At 34.0% G+C, this 16,429-nt stretch overlaps 1 protein-coding gene across 1 annotated transcript in view; it reads left to right on the top strand.

Moving 5' to 3' along the window:
* The window catches only part of DIPK2A (divergent protein kinase domain 2A), a 38,540-nt gene that overhangs the window by 16,136 nt on the left and 5,975 nt on the right, over positions 1-16,429 (top strand). The window contains exon 2 of the mRNA XM_051983328.1: positions 14,423-14,726. Coding sequence (XP_051839288.1) covers positions 14,423-14,726 — 304 coding nt within the window. The remainder of the gene's footprint in view (positions 1-14,422; positions 14,727-16,429) is intronic.

Below are 16,429 nucleotides of genomic sequence, written 5' to 3'. Positions count from 1 at the left end.
AAGGTAAGTAGCCAGCAGCATCTTAGTACAGCAGTTCATAAAATTTTCATAGACAAGGAAGGTCTTTAAAATGATTTTCCTGTTGGATCTTAAAGTTGATTTTTTTTAAAGAATTATTTAGATCAGAAGTGTTAGGCATCCTAATTCTGAGTTCTGCCTGAGCTGAATTTTTGAAAAAGTAATTGAGAAATATTTAACAAATAAATTTGAATTTCTTAAAATTGAGTGTTTCAGGGATCCTTATGTATGATTCCCCCATTTTCATTTGAGTTTGACATTACTGGCTTAGATCATTGCTTTTCATTCCTGTGCATATATTGTAGAATAACTAAATTTTAGGTCCTGAAGGAATCTCATTTAAAATGGTCCTTAAAACAAATAAAAATTCAGATTATGAATATGGTGCCCAAAACTATCAAAAGATCATGCCTATCCTCATGATAGGCCCCAGAATTAGAATTTAGGGGTTTCTGATGGGCTCAGTGTTCATTATATATAGATATAACTTGAGTACATATCATGAATATTGATTGAAGGATTTGAAAATGCTTAATCTGGAGAAGATTGATATGATTGCTATTTACAAAAATCTGAAGAAACTATTATAGAAGAAGATTTTGAAATAGATATGTTCTTAGTGGCCTTTGAAGGCACTATGTAGATGTAGCACAGAGTCAGTATTAGGTTCCATGTCAGGAAAAGCTGACAATTAGATTCTTCTTGTCCATTCTGATCCTGTACAAGCTTTTAGATCTTGACTATCAGTAAATGTATTTGGGATAGAGTTACAGTTTGACAATTTGCTGAAATTGATAATGAGTTAGTAAAGCAGGATAGATTCCTTTTATGAAGTTTTTCTATTCTTTTAATGATAACATTTCTTCTTGAAACAAAAGGCTATCTTTTAATACTAATTATTCTGCCAATGTTATGTGGTTGTGAACCATGAAATACAACAGTCTGAAACACTGGAATTGAGAATCCCCCAAAAGGCATTGGAGAGGTTTGTGGTGAATTTAAGCAAGCTGCAGTGCGTCAGAAATTATACTGAAGAAGTGGTTATAGAAAGTGTCACCAGAGATATATGGCCAGAAAAAAAGGGAAAAAAATAAAAAAAGATGAACCAAACACAAGATATGTTCCTGGTGTGATGCGATATTAAGAGAATAGAATCTTAGTAAGTTGTCTTCCACAGACTCTGCATGTGATAGTGAACCCCTTATTTTGAATATTTATGCAAGGACACAATGTATCAGAATTACACAGTATAAATAGATGTGGATGGAGTAGAATTAGTTTTACTAGATGGCCCATATATAGAACATTGGGTATGAAGTCAGGAAGACCTAAATTCAAATGTAACCTCAGATATTTACCAGCTATGACGACCTTGGATAAGATCCTTAACTTCTTTCTGTCTGTTTCAGTAAAAAATAGGATAATAATAGCGTTTAACTTCACAGGGCAGTTATAAGGCTCATGCTCACTTTGAGGTCACAAATGTGTTAAGAGTACAAAGAGGTATATTTCTATCAAATAAGTGGAAAAAATTATTGGAGATAAAATTGATGTTTGATTATACATAAATAATGGGATTTTTTATGGCAAGCCAGTATCTCTAAAATTAAAAGAAACATTTTAGGGAAAATACTGGAAATAAGTAGGATCATAGGTTTACAACTGGAGGAGGCCTAGGAGACCATCTGTTTCAGTCTTCTCATTTTACAAATGAAGAAACTGATAGTTATAGATATTTTAACTTGTCTAAAATCATAATACGTCAAATAAAGGTCTTTCACTTAGAAGCTACAAAGAACTGATATCTATAATACTGCTATTCTCTAACAGAGCAGTAGCAAGAAGATGTTAATTGTGTGGAAAGATGTTCAAATTCTCCAATCAGACAATCTCAAATGAAGGTAATCTCAAGATATTACTTATGAATCCACTAGGATAACAGAAATAAAATTTAATATTTAATCTATGGGAGAAAGATATTCTGATACCTTATTGTTGGGATTAGTCAGGGTTCAAGTTGCAAATCAGTAGTACATAAAATGTCAAAATTGGTCCTGCCTAAGATTCCCTTTGCAAGACTTAAAGAATGAAAAGGGAAGAAATGGCAAAGTACAGAAATATTTATCTGTTTCTATTACAAAACAACTGGAATCAATCTTAACCAGTTTACAATTTTAGATATATAATTTATGATATCTTAATGTAAATGAATAATAAGCTGCCCCTCTGGAACCATTCTCCCAGTTCCACTTATTTTTAGTCACAAGGTCCCCAGAGGAAGAGGAGTAGCTGACTACTACTCCATTCTATCATCAGATAGCCTTTGGGGATGAGTTTCTAGTACTGTTGCTCCACAGTCCCTAGTGTAATGCTTCCTATTTCAATCAGCCAATAGTCTCGATACCTTTTTTTCCAAAGGACATTCACTAATTTCAAAACAATTGGTATAAAACATTACCTTAACATTACCTTAAAATCACAGACACATTCTCCCCTTATTACTCCACAGACCCTGGAATCTAGCCTGGTTCCTAACTCATTATCAATTTCAGCAAATTGTCAAACTGTAAAAGAAGTCCTTTTTTTCCTTTGTGGAAGTTCCCTTTTGGCTTACCTATTTACTGAACTACACATCAATATCTTTTTATAGAGACCATAGTTGTCACTTCTTTCCATTATAATCCCTGAAGTAATTGTTATTTTTGAATAACTGCACAGCTCCCTGTAGTACTTCCTTTGTGGTTAGCCATTACTGCTCTGGTGGTCACTGCTACCACATCTGCAATTCTCCACTGCATTATTGAAGGAACTTCTAATAAATATTATCTATATTCATACAATTTAGTAATATCTAGAGCAGATTACAGTATTTTGAAAAAATCTATACTGGCATCTGTTCTGCTTTCATTTTTACCCCTTCTTTTCGTAAAGCATCTAATCATTTGTAGCCAGCATATTTACAAAATACTCGAAGATTTTTAAAATCTTTCTGCAGATTTTTTAAAAATTTAGGCAAATCTTAGTTGTTAAAACAAATAATGTAAAGGAGTATTGGGAGTAATGAAGAGTTTGTGGTAATTTTTAAACAAAAATCTACCTTTTTTGTTCATCTTGCACCAAAGCTTCTCACAGATCAGAAGATTAATTAGTATGATTTTGCCAGATTTTTATCTGAGATGCCTTTGAGCAATGAAATGGAAAGCAGTAAGCAAGAAGAATCATTGAAAGTAAGATTCACCAGTGGTGCTAAAATACATATTTTATGAATAAACCTGGAGGAAAAAATAATATATAGTAATATTGAATAGATTTATATTACTTGATGAAATCTTTTTTTCAAATGAATTTCTATTTCCAGATGATATGTTTCCTTTTAATATAGGAAATCTCTTTAATATGAGGATGGCCATCACCTTAAATAATTGATTTACCTTGTATAGATTTTACTTTTCTTCTAATAATATGGTCCTTTATCTGTAGAGAGATCCAAGGAATTATATGAATAGATTAGAGAGCTCTTGAAATGTAATCCTGAGTAATTTCATCAAAATAATACAAACTTTAGAAACTAATATTTATTGCATAAAATTGCTATCTTTTAATTTTTTTTTTTACTGAGATGCATGATAGTGAATTTTCTCTCATGTTCTGTATTTAACAAAAGGCTTTATCAGGTAGTTAATAATATTTTAGCAGATTTTCTTTTAGGCTGAATTGGAACATCTATGTAAAGTATATAATTATGAAATAGTCGCTAGATAAAAAGTATTTTTACCAGTCCTTCCTTTAGACCGTTAAATAATATTAAAGGGATTTGCTTGCATTCATCCTCTATAACGTACAGCTGTCTTTAAAGTCAGAGATGCTACTCTTTTTTTTTTTTAAATTATAGCTTTTTATTAACAAGATATATGCATGGGTAATTTTCCAGGTTTGACAATTGCAAAACCTTTTGTTCCAATTTTCCCCCTCCTTCCTCCCATCCCCTCCCCCAGATGGCAGGTAGACCAATACATGTTAAATGTGTTAAAGTATATGTTAAATACAGTATATGTATACATATCCATATACATATCCATGCAGTTATTTTGCTGCACAAGAAGAATTGGACTTTGAAAATAATGTACAATTAACCTGTGAAGGAAATCAAAAATGCAAGCTGACAAAAACAGAGGGATTGGAAATGCTATGTAGTGTTTCACACTCATTTCCCAGAGTTCTTTCGCTAGGTATAGCTGATTCTATTCATTATTGAACAAATGGAACTGATTTGGTCCATCTCATTGTCATCAGAGTTGATCATCATATAGTATTGTTGTTGAAATGTATAATGAACTCCTGGTTCTACTCATTTCACTAAGTATCAGTTCATGTAAGTCTCTCCAAGCCTCTCTGTATTCTTCTTGCTGGTCGTTTCTTACAGAACAATAATATTCCATAACATTCATATACTACAATTTATTCAGCCATTCTCCAATTGATGGGCATCCACTCAGTTTCCAGTTTCTAGCCACTACAAAGAGGGTTGCCACAAACATTCTTGTACACATAGGTCCCTTTCCTTTTTTAAGATCTCTTTGGGATATAAGTGCAGTAGTAACACTGCTGAATCAAAGGGTGTGCACAGTTTGATAACTTTTTGAGTGTAGTTCCAAATCGCTCTCCAGACTGGCTGGATGTGTTCACAATTCCAACAGTGTATCAGTGTCCCAGTTTTCCCACATCCCCTCCAATGTTCACCATTATCTTTTCCTGTCATCTTAGCCAATCTGACAGGTGTGTAGTGATATCTCAGAGTTGTCTTAATTTGCATTTCTCTGATTAATAATGACTTGGAGCATCTTTTCATATGGCTAGAAATAATTTTCAGATAAAGAAAGGAAACTGTTCATATCCTTTGGCCATTTATCAATTGGAGAATGGCTTGATTTCTTATAAATTAGAGTCAAATCTCTCTATATTTTGGAAATGAGTCCTTTATCAGAACCTTTGACTATAAAAATGTTTTCCCAGTTTATTGTTTCCCTTCTAATCTTGTCTGCATTAGTTTTGTTTGTACAAAAGCTTTTCAATTTGATAGAATCAAAATTTTCTATTTTGTGATTACAAATTCCTTCTTCTTCCATAGGTCTGAGAGGTAAACTATCCTATGTTCCTCTAATTTATATATAATCTCATTCTTTATGTCTAGATCATGAACCCATTTTGACTTTATCTTGGTGTACAGTGTGTAAGTGTGGGTCAGTGCCTAGTTTCTGCCATACTAATTTCTCAGCAGTTTTTGTCAAACAGTGAATTCTTATCCCCAAAGCTGGGGCCTTTGGATTTTTCAAACACTAGTTTATTAATAGTTTATTGACTATTTTGTTCTTTGAACATAACCTATTCCACTAAACAACTAGTGTATTTCTTAGCCAATACTAAATGGTTTTGGTGACCACTGCTTTATAATATAGTTTTAGATCAGGTACCGAAAGGCCACCTTCATTTGATTTTTTTTTCATAAGTTCCCTTGAAAGTCTTGACCTTTTGTTCTTCCAGATGAATTTTGTTGTTATTTTTTTCTCGGTCGTTAAAGTAGTTTTTTGGGAGTCTGATTCGTATAGCACTAAATAAATAGATTAGGTAGTATTGTCATCTTTATTATATTTGCTCGACTTATCCAAGAGCACTTAATATTTTTCCAATTGGTTAGATCTGACTTTATTTGTGTGGAAAGTGTTTTGTAGTTTTGCTCATATAGTTTCTGACTTGCCCTTGGCAGATAACTTCCCAAATATTTTATACTATCAGCAGTTATTTTAAATGGAATTTCTCTTTGTAACTCTAACTGTTGGATTTTGTTAGTGATATATAAAAATGCTGATGACTTATGTGGGTTTATTTTGTATCCTGCAACTTTGCTAAAGGTGTGGATTATTTCTTATAGCTTTTTAATAGAATCTCTGGGGTTCTCTAAGTATACCATCATATCATCTGCAAAGAGTGATAATTTGGTTTCAGAGATGCTACTCTTAAAGATTAATGTTGCTGTACTGGACGAGAATGACCAACAATTTCTTTTAGTCTGTATATTATAAAAAGATGGATGTCTCTAGGCAACACTTCTCTATATTTATATTTACCTTTGAGTATCTCATCCTTATGCTGTCTTATGACTTCAAAACCCTCCTTCAGATCTATTACCTTAAAATTGTCTTGATTCTATACCACAGTTCTCGGTTTCTCATTCTAATATCTAAGAGGAAAAAATCCCCCCAAACCAAGGGCATATATAGTGCCTTACCCTCTTTGGAAGTAAAAGTACAATGTGCTAATACAAATTATTCTACAAGTCTTAGGGTTCGTAGGAGAGATAGCCTGGTGACAGCCCTGCTTGTGGCCTTGCTTGTCATGGCTCAGAGCACAGACCCAGGCAGCTCTTGCTGTGTTCCTGATTGTTGTTCATGTGCTCTGTCTGTCCCTACTTTTCTACCCACTTGGGCTAAGGAACACATTTTTGAAGCCAGGTTGAGTCTCCTCATGTTGACTTGTCTTTTGCTTGCTTGGTTTCAGCCTAACAAACTCCATGAAGGAGATGCTTAGAAGTTAGTGATGAAAGTTATCTTTATCACCTTTATGAGAGCAATGATTTTTCTACAAATGTAAAATTTCTTAAAATGTCAGCATCATTTTTGTCTTTGCTCCACACCTGAGTCTGTCAGGTGCTGGTAATGTCCACTGGAATCTGGCCCACAGCTTCTGGGGCAATTTCTACCACTACTAAGTTGATATGCTTGATGGATTGAGTGTGTCAGGGCCTTATGATATTTTCCTAATTAGATGCAACAAGTTTTTTTTTTTTTAATAAAGGCCACTAGGACATTCCCTGTTTACTTATAAAATACTAGCATGTGTTTTCAGTCCAGTTTGATAATAGAAAAAGGTTTTGTGAATTTCTACTTGTTATGCAGCAGAAAATTTTCACTTATTGGTCATTAGAAAAAATAAAGAATTCTGCTGTGTGATCAGGATTTGCTGTAAAAGAAGAAGAGAGAGATTAACTTAACTCAAACAGAAACACTTGAGTGTATATACTATGTGTAAAACAAGCAAATACTTCATATCATTTGTAGCACTTAGCAACAGTGTTTGATCCTTGAGAATATTTGCAATTGACATCTTTACTTCAGGATAACAAATAAATTTATTCAAATTGTTAAACCAGGTGCAGCTTTCTTTAATACCTTCCTTTCTCATCTTTCGTTTCCCCTTTCTAAATGCATTTTGCTCTTCCCAGTGTTTTTCTTTGCTCAGTCTGCTGGTTAGAGCATGACCGCCTTCCCTCTTGATTGAAGCAGGGATATACAGGTGGCCATTTTGTCCCTTTATTTTACAGTGCAGGATGGATGGGGGGAAGGGGGTGACACAAATAATGAATCTCGGAAGCAACATGTGAACTCTGGGTCTCTGCCAGATCGAGCACTTTTTCAACTCATGTCTGTTTAAAAAGGCCTAACTAATCTTGCTTATATTCTAGTGATTACACCCTTAGCGACCCTGGAGTTTTAATAAGGTCTAATAAGTTTATAGGGAAGTCCTTAGAATCATAAGATCTAAGGTTGAGAGCTAGAATGGACTTTGGAGATTCACTGATTCTCACACCTGTTGGAATTCTCAATGTTAATCCAAGGAGTTCATGCTAAAAATTCTTTAATGGTACCATAAACAGTCAATAATTGCAGAATGTTCTGAAGAAAGTATGTCAAATTACTAGGATGGTTTACAACAGGGGTTCATGGAACCCTTCCCCATAAAAAGTGAACTTCTGATCTAGTAAAGTTCTTTTATTTTGTAGGGGAGAAAACTGGAGCTAGTACAAATGCGTGTGGTAGCACTGGGCTTTGAGATCAAATCTGATTTTTCATCCACTGCTCTTCTCTTATATTATACTGGCCAGTAGAAAGTCAAGGCTGCCAAGCCTTATAGGCATTCCTACTTTGTACAAGATATAGTACTAGGAACATTCCCAATGGAATTCTCATAGAAATCTCAATTGTCAGTTGTCCCAAGCAAAAACTCCCTCCTCCTTTCTCCTTACTCCTATACTCACCCCTAGTTCACAAAGTCAGAGTCATCCTTGACTTTTTTTTCTTATTCACCTCACATATTTAATTATTCGCCAAGTTCTTTTGATTTTGCCCTCTACAACAGGTCTTTGAACCCATCACTTCTAGCTCTTAGGGCTCCTATTTCAGGTAGCCTCTCCCCTTTTGGATCCATTCTCCAAATAGCTGCTGCAGTGACTTTTATTTTAAAGCATGGTTTTGAACAGGTTAAAAACCTTTACTTCAGAAACTCAAGTGACATGCTATTACCTCAATAAACCAAGCAAATTCCTCTGACATTTAGAGTCTCCAGTCCAGCTAGATAGACTGTGCTCTTCTCTATCTTTGAACCTTTGCAAAGGATGTCTCCACTGTATAGATTGAATTTAGCATATTTCTGCCTCTTAAAATTTCTGGTTTCCCTCAAATTTCAGCTCAAGAACTAATGCTATGTAAAGCCTTTCTTGATACTCATCCCAGGTGCTATTATCTTCAGAATTCAGTGGTGATTGTACCAAATACTTTGTGACCATTGACAAATCACCCCCCCCCTTCTGAACCACAATTTATTTTTTTTTCTCATGTGTAAAATAAATGTTGGACTGGATCAGGGCTTCTTAAAGTTTGACCACTCATGACTCCTTTTTGTCCAGGTATGTATATAAAATAGATATACAAATCAAACAATTATTTATAATAAATCATAATTTCTTGACTCTTGCATTCAATTACATGGAATCAAACCCTACAGTTTAAGAAGCTGTGGGCTAGATGATTTTAAGGGCCCTTTTAGCTTTAAATCCTATATTCCAATAGCTTATTTAATTAATGTCCCATTAAATTATCTTCTCCTTATGAGCAAACACTTAATTTTGCCTAAATCCCACTGCTGAACATTAATATGCTACCTGGCCACATAGTAAGCTTAATAAATGCTTATTGATTGATTGATTGTGTGAGAATTTGAAGACCTCTCTCTAGTAACTGTCATTTTAACCACAAATGAAGGAATTTCATTTGAATATATCTTTATTTTTCAGCCTGGTTTCACTTAGAGAGTATGATTTGATGTGAAATGACTAAAATAGTGTTCCCTTTTTTGCAATTGGGAAAGACTGGGGCTTCTTGAGGCTGAATTTATATAGTTAAATTGAGATGCTGGTTGGGAGACCGGGTTTTCTGCCTTCACCAGTCTAAGGCTCTTTACACTCCAAAGCACCCAGTATATACCCTTCTTAGTAATTAGGATCTTATCAAACTGGAAACCATCTATGCATTCGCAACTGGCACACTTCTTAGCCATGTTGGCTTTCTTGTAGCTATAAGTGTTATGGGTGCCAGAATAATCAGGTCTTGACACTACCAATTATGACACCACCTTCCTAATTATACGGGTCTTCAGTAATATCCCTCAAAGTACTTTTTGACCACCAAGTATCATTGCAAATGTATTTCAGCCCTAGCATTCAATATTTGTATCCCCATTGCTCTTCATATTACTTTAAACTTTGTTACCTTGGAGAATGTGATATTCCAAGACATGCACTTGTGCAATATTAACAGGAGAATTTGTTGTTAAAAAGATCAATTTCTTAAAGGCATTGATTGTATAATTTCCCAATTTAGCAGGTTGCACATGTACATCTATCTGTCTATTGCTGTACATTTTTAAGTTTTTAAGATCTTTTTGTGAGAGTTAGAAGACCTGGGCTGAGGTCTAAGCACAAGTCTGTCACTTAATATTAGATGAATCATTTTATTAATTAAATGCCTTATTTATATAATGAGAGAATTGGACTTAGAAGGTCCCTAGGTCCCTCCTGTATGAAGTTTGTTAGGTTATTTCATGAAAACATATTGTGGGCAATTATGATTGGTATTTACATGTATGACACAGTTATATTTATTTTTGTATATACTTAAAATACTGTTTTGTAAATGTTTCTGGAAAAATGACTATGACTGGCTGGAAAAGAGTAAGACAAATATCTGAGACTATCAATACTTAAAAGAAAACAATAGGAAAATAAATTCTCAGAATACTTAGCTACAGTTAAATTAGGTGACAATATTTGCTCTGCTCTTTTGAAAGCCCATTCACCTACTGCTGTCTGTGAGGCATATTTGAAATTCTGGGTTGCCATTTACATTCTTCATTGATCAGAAATAGCCTTTGGTTTAAAAATAAAATATTTTCTAATTTTTAGTGAATATGTTCCCCAGGTACTCCTAGAAAACAATATTAAAGTTTCTTTTAAAAGAGCACAGTGCCCCATTTTAATTCCTTCCCTCCCTTCTCCTTCCTTACCTCCCTTCTTTGTACTTAAAATTAATTCTCAAATCTGAGTCCATAAAAATGTAAGCCAATTCTTAGGGCCATATATATATATATGGCCCTAAGATATATATATGTACACACACACACACTATCCATTTCTAAAATATTCATTAAATATCATTCTAAAGTGGCATCAAGCCATTGTATTTTTCAATGTTCTTGAATTATGTTTGGAGATTTTTCAGTTCTGCAAACATTATTGCCCTCAAATCAAACTGTAAAGGTATAGATTTGTAAATGTTTTTGGTTAATCTCTTGGTAACATATTTGTTCCTTTCAAACATATAGGATGCCTTCATGCTTTAATTCAGCATTTTATTTATTGCTTGCTACATTGAAATACTATCCTAGATGTATTACTAATTAAATTTGATAATACTTTTCTGTATACACAAAATGTACTAGAGCACATTACTGCCTAGCTAGTTTTAAATCCTATACTAATTCTCAATTGAATAATATAAATTTAGTAGCAGTGTACATGCTACTGAGTAGTTTACTGCTGCAGTTTTAAAATTTTCAGATGAATGTAGTTTTCTGGCACTATAGCAGTGTAAGTTTTTGGATTATGTTCAGTATTAAAATAAGATTATAGTTCACATTTACATATTACTTTACACTTGACAAAGCTCTTTTTAGTCATTTGATTCAACTTTAGATATTATATCTCTATTATATGCATGGCACCATGTTTGGTAAATAAAGATTAAGAAAATGTAGTCTTTTCATGAAGTTAATAATTGATAAGGAGCCAAGACACACATGATGTGAATAACAATAACAGTGAAAATAATAACTAATATTTATGTAATACTTAAAATATGCTATACACTTTGTGAAATGAAATTACCTAATTTGATCTCACAATAACCCCTGGAAGATAGATACTGTTATTATTGCCATTTTACAGCTGAGAAAACTGATAGAGACAGAATAAAAGTGATGTGCTTAGGATTACAATCTGAAGTGTCTGAGGCTGGATATAGACTCAGGTCATTTTGCCTTCAGATATAGTACATCATGGAATCACCTCACTGCCAAAATTTAGGAGGCTAGTAAAGAAAACTTGTAATGGGCCTTGGTTTCAGCAGAATAATCACCACAAGAATAATCAGGAATAAAATCCAAAGTCTTTATTATCTCCTTTACAGTCTGTCTCCTTTGCCTGGGGCTAGGCTAACTTTTTTTGAGATCTTCAGATGGGCCTTGATCTCAGTGGAGAAGTGAAGGAGACATAACAGCCACCATTAGGGTCTTTATCTTTGAGTCTGTCCTCCAGCCTCCAGCCTCCAGTCCTCTGTCTTCTCTGTTTATCTCTGAGACTGTCTCCCTCTCAGATCTCTTAGCTCTTTATATACTCTATTATAAGTACATCATCATTGGTATCAATCTTGTAGAATAAGTGTCAATTTGTAGAACTACATTAAGTACGAAGTACATGTAAACTAGCTAACAATTGTCTCATTAGTTCCTCTGAGTTAACGCCTTGTTTTAAGTATACTTCTCCAGAGTTCTGTCTCTCTACAAAAATTAAGAACAGCAAAAAGATGGGGTTTGATTATTTTAAGCTATGTAGGGTAAAGACAAGTACAATTTTTTTAGGTACACTTGAGAGAACTCAAGTGGTTGTGGTAGTCTGAAAGAAGAAGAGAGAGTTCAGGAGTAAACAGAAACAATTTGGGGGTCATCGGCACACATGATAGTCGAAGCTAAAAGAATTGATGAGATTGTCAGGGAAAAAAATAAAAAAAATTGAAGAAAGACCAGGGACAGAAATTTAGGAAATATTTGTAATAAAAAGTTAAGAAGAAGAAATAGGAAAAGAGAAAAGGTGATCATAGATGTAATAAAAGAACCAGGAAAGTATATAAGAGAACCAGTCCATAAAGAACGCAATCAGGCTTCAGAGGTAGATGACTGAGAAAAAGTCTTTGGATTTGGCAAGGGATAAGTCAGAACTCTGACAGCTGGGAAGGAATAAAGAACAGATCAAGATCGTGAGAAGTTTTGAATGGAGGGCAGCTCACAGTTTTCAGTAATGGTGAAGGAAGAGGCTAAGTCAACAGCTGCTACTTAGTTTGTGGATTTTGGGGCAGGTTGTGGAGGAGAAGGGAAAAAACATGTTGCTTTGGAGAATAAGGGGGAAATCAGTGAAAACTGAGTCATCTTTTTCTTAAGCAGCAATGATAGATTTGTAAAGAAGTGAGAATAGCACAAATTTGTGACTATCCCTTGAAATTCAATAGCCTGGGAAATGGTAGGGACTACCAAGGGTTAGTATTGTAGGTCAGGGTTTGTGAGAATCTGTATTTGAGACTTGTTAATCATTAAGATGACTGACCCCCATTAATCAAAACAGATTCTGAATGAAAGTTAAGTTGGAATGGAGATGATAACCAAGCCGATTTTGATCTTTTAAAAGACATATATTACCTAGACTGTCAAATTCTGGAAGATTAGAGATAATTAACAAGTAATTATATGAAAATACCTTGTTTTAGGAGAGAGTATTACGAATAGATCAGAATCATAAGAAGTTGAAATACAGGTGACTCATAGATTCCCTAGAATGTTAAAGCAAAAAGGGAGTTGAATGATTATTTGATCCATTCTTTTCTCATCATTGCTCCACCCTCTTTTATAGATGAGAAGTTGCAGCTTAGCTAATGTTGCATAGTTGGTAAGTCAAAGCCAGACTAAAACTACTTTTATCTTCTGACTCTGGGTTAGTTCAGTGTTTCCTCATGACCCAGTGAAATCAGCAGAGCTCAGCCAACCAAAGAGCTAAAGATTAGAACTTAAGAAATCTTGTTCTAGCCAAAGAATTCTTTGAGAGAGTGATAATTTAGAAGGTCCAACTTTTAATTTTAGAATATGTCTACTTTGAAAGAAAAAGGGAATGGAGTAAAGGATGCTGAAGGAATGATTTAGTGAAGAAAACTAGTATTATTTCTAAGATAAAATATGAGCATGTAGGTAAAAAAGAACCCATTTTGATCAATCACTTAATAATATTTATTAAACTCTTATGTGCTGAGCTTCATATACTCGGTGCTGGAGATACAAAGGCAAAAATTAGTCTCTATACTTGAGCAGCCATCAATTTGATGAGAGAGACAACATGAAAATAATTCTGTACAAATAAGCTATATACTGGATAGATTGGAAATAATCAGCAGAAAGAAAGCACTAGAATTATGGAGAATGGGAAAGGCATCCTGTTGAAGATGAAATTTTAGTTAACTATTGTGTTCTGCATTATCAAATGTTGAAGGAAAAACCAGGGAAACTGATGCATGGAGTAAAGGCCTTTCAATCAAAGTATCAGAGGACTATAGAATTTGGAGTTGGAAGAAATATTTTAGATCACTGAGTGAACTCTATTAATGAAAAAAGTATAAAGATAAATGAGCAATTAACACTATTAACACGTTTCTAAGATGTCTTTCTCTCCCCTGTTCAGAAATACAAATGTTAGAGCAATTTCAATGAGCAGGGAGGGAAGCAAATTTTTATTTTACATCAACCCAGAAGGAAAAATATATATGCCTATTATCAGGAAAAAGTTTGGTAGAGATATTCTTAATCTTTGAATGAGCATGATTTGTGTTAGCATTAGCTCTATGAATTTTATTTCTAACACAAACAACGTTATTTCTTTAGTTCACCATAACAATGCTTTTATTTAGTTAAAAATTACTATTTATCCTGAATAAATATTTGAACAAGTGAAACAAATGTGTTTCCAGGCCCCAACTAGGTGGTAAGCAGTCTGAGATAATACCTAAATGTTATTTTTAATGTACTTCTGAACAAAGAAAGGGAAGACTTTGCAGTTCTTTGGTTCTTAGCATTGAGTAATAAAATAATTGCCCTTGAATATCTTTTGCAGCCATCAGAAAACTATTCCATAGCTAAGTAAATACTTTTGATGCCTTTATATGTTGGAATTAAAATATTTTGCAACCCACTTTTATAGAGTTTTCCATCTGATGAAGGCTGGCCATTTGCAAAATACCTTGGAGCATGTGGAAGAATGGTGGCTGTAAATTATGTTGGAGAAGAACTATGGAGCTACTTCAACGCACCCTGGGAAAAACGTGTCGATCTGGCTTGGCAGTTAATGGAAATAGCGGAACAGCTTACTAACAATGACTTTGAATTTGCACTCTACCTCCTAGACGTCAGTTTTGACAACTTTGCAGTTGGTCCTAGAGATGGGAAAGTGATCATTGTAGATGCTGAAAATGTTTTGGTTGCAGACAAAAGATTAATTAGACAAAGTAAGTATTTTTAATTTTCTTTTCCCATTCCTTACAAATAAAGCTTGATAGTTCTAAAACAATTTTCCCGTTTTACATATGGTTAGGATTCCTTAAAAGCCATTCTTCCTCTTGCCTATTTTGTTTTCATTTGTCTAATATCAGAGGTGTCAAGCATTCATGGGTGTACTTTGAGTGCTGCTAGAACCAGACTAAAATGTAATTGGAAAATATTTAACAGGGAGAATAAAAATAAAATATAGATGTTAATATGTGGTTTTCTAAGTCATTATGTGGTCTTCCTTTAATTGAACTCCACTGCTCTAAGATAACTAAAATGGGTACCTATGTATGGTTAACCTACTGTATGTTTGATTTGCATGCTTCTCTCCAGTATAAAGCTGTGTTTAATTCTTATGGATTAATGTATTCAGCATCAGACAAACCTTTTAAAAAAAAGAATATAAACATATCTCTCATCTATAGGAATGCAGAATTAAATTTTACAAAGAAATTCACTGAATCTGTGTTCTAAACATGCTAGAAGACAGAGTTCTGGAGTGCTTTAAAGTGAGGAGTTTGGATTTGAAGATCTCCAAGATTCATTTGAATTCATGTTATTCAGTATTACTGTGACGTGCAGGTGCCAGAACCTCCTTTCATAGATGCTGCTGCTTGTTGATCTGTATACCCTCTTCTATTCCTGACATTTCCCAGTGTCCCAGTGGGTCATTCCAGGAGCTTTAGTCCTCATCCTGGAAACCCCATATTTTCCATCCTTGTATCTTGTGACATAGCGGTCCAATCCCCAAGTAGGACAAATGAAAACAGAGACTGTAGGAGATAAGTTGCTTCTAGAATTGTTCAAGAAAGAGAAATTGAAGGGATGCTTAATGTGTAGTGCCTTAAGAAATGCACTGTATGGTAAAGTTCAGGAACATACTATTCCCATCCAAATTGTCACAGATTTGATTCCCTAAATATTGATTTGTCAAGGGAGAAGACCTTAGCAGACACCTAGAGGAGTGAAGTGTTTTGCGCAAAACTCCATAGGTGGCAGATCCAGAATTCAGATCCTGCTCCTCTGAATGCAGATTCATTGATTCTTTCTGTTATGTCCTGGTGCTCACTACATTCAGACCTGTTTAACTGAACCTCCTTCGTGCAGTACCCCATGAAACTTTGCACCACTATCTCAATTTTAATTTTTCTTGTCATTTGATTAATCTTAACTTTTCCTGAGTAGTATTTATTATAATACCCATATCATAATCCATTGAGTCTTTTACTTAAATTTCCCATATCGGTTGCTATTTATATAAATAGAAACTTTTGGCATAAAATTAATACAATCATTGAAACTGTTTTAAAACTTTTGTAGAATCTTTTCTATTTAATTTTAAATTTTACATTTAAAATTTCATGTTGCTTTGAAGTATTGAGTAAATTTTCATTCTTTGACAAGACATGACCATGTGTGCATTTGTGTGTATATATACATACATACATATATGCACACACACACACACATCCCTGTCATCTATTTTTATTTTTCAAGGAGTTCTTGCTCATAATTAGACTGTCTCAAGATGAAATTTAGAAAGTCTTATAAAGCACCTAATTCTTTGAATTAAATTTAGCCTATCAGTACTTCTGTGTAACCCATGAAACACATCCAAGGCTAGACCATCTATATTCAGTAATATTAAGATCAAGTTCTCATT

This window comes from Antechinus flavipes, chromosome 3 (assembly GCF_016432865.1).
Source record: "Antechinus flavipes isolate AdamAnt ecotype Samford, QLD, Australia chromosome 3, AdamAnt_v2, whole genome shotgun sequence".
NCBI classification, from domain to species: domain Eukaryota; kingdom Metazoa; phylum Chordata; class Mammalia; order Dasyuromorphia; family Dasyuridae; genus Antechinus; species Antechinus flavipes.
Note: the sequence above shows the minus strand (reverse complement) of the source record. Positions and strands in the feature narration are given on the sequence as shown.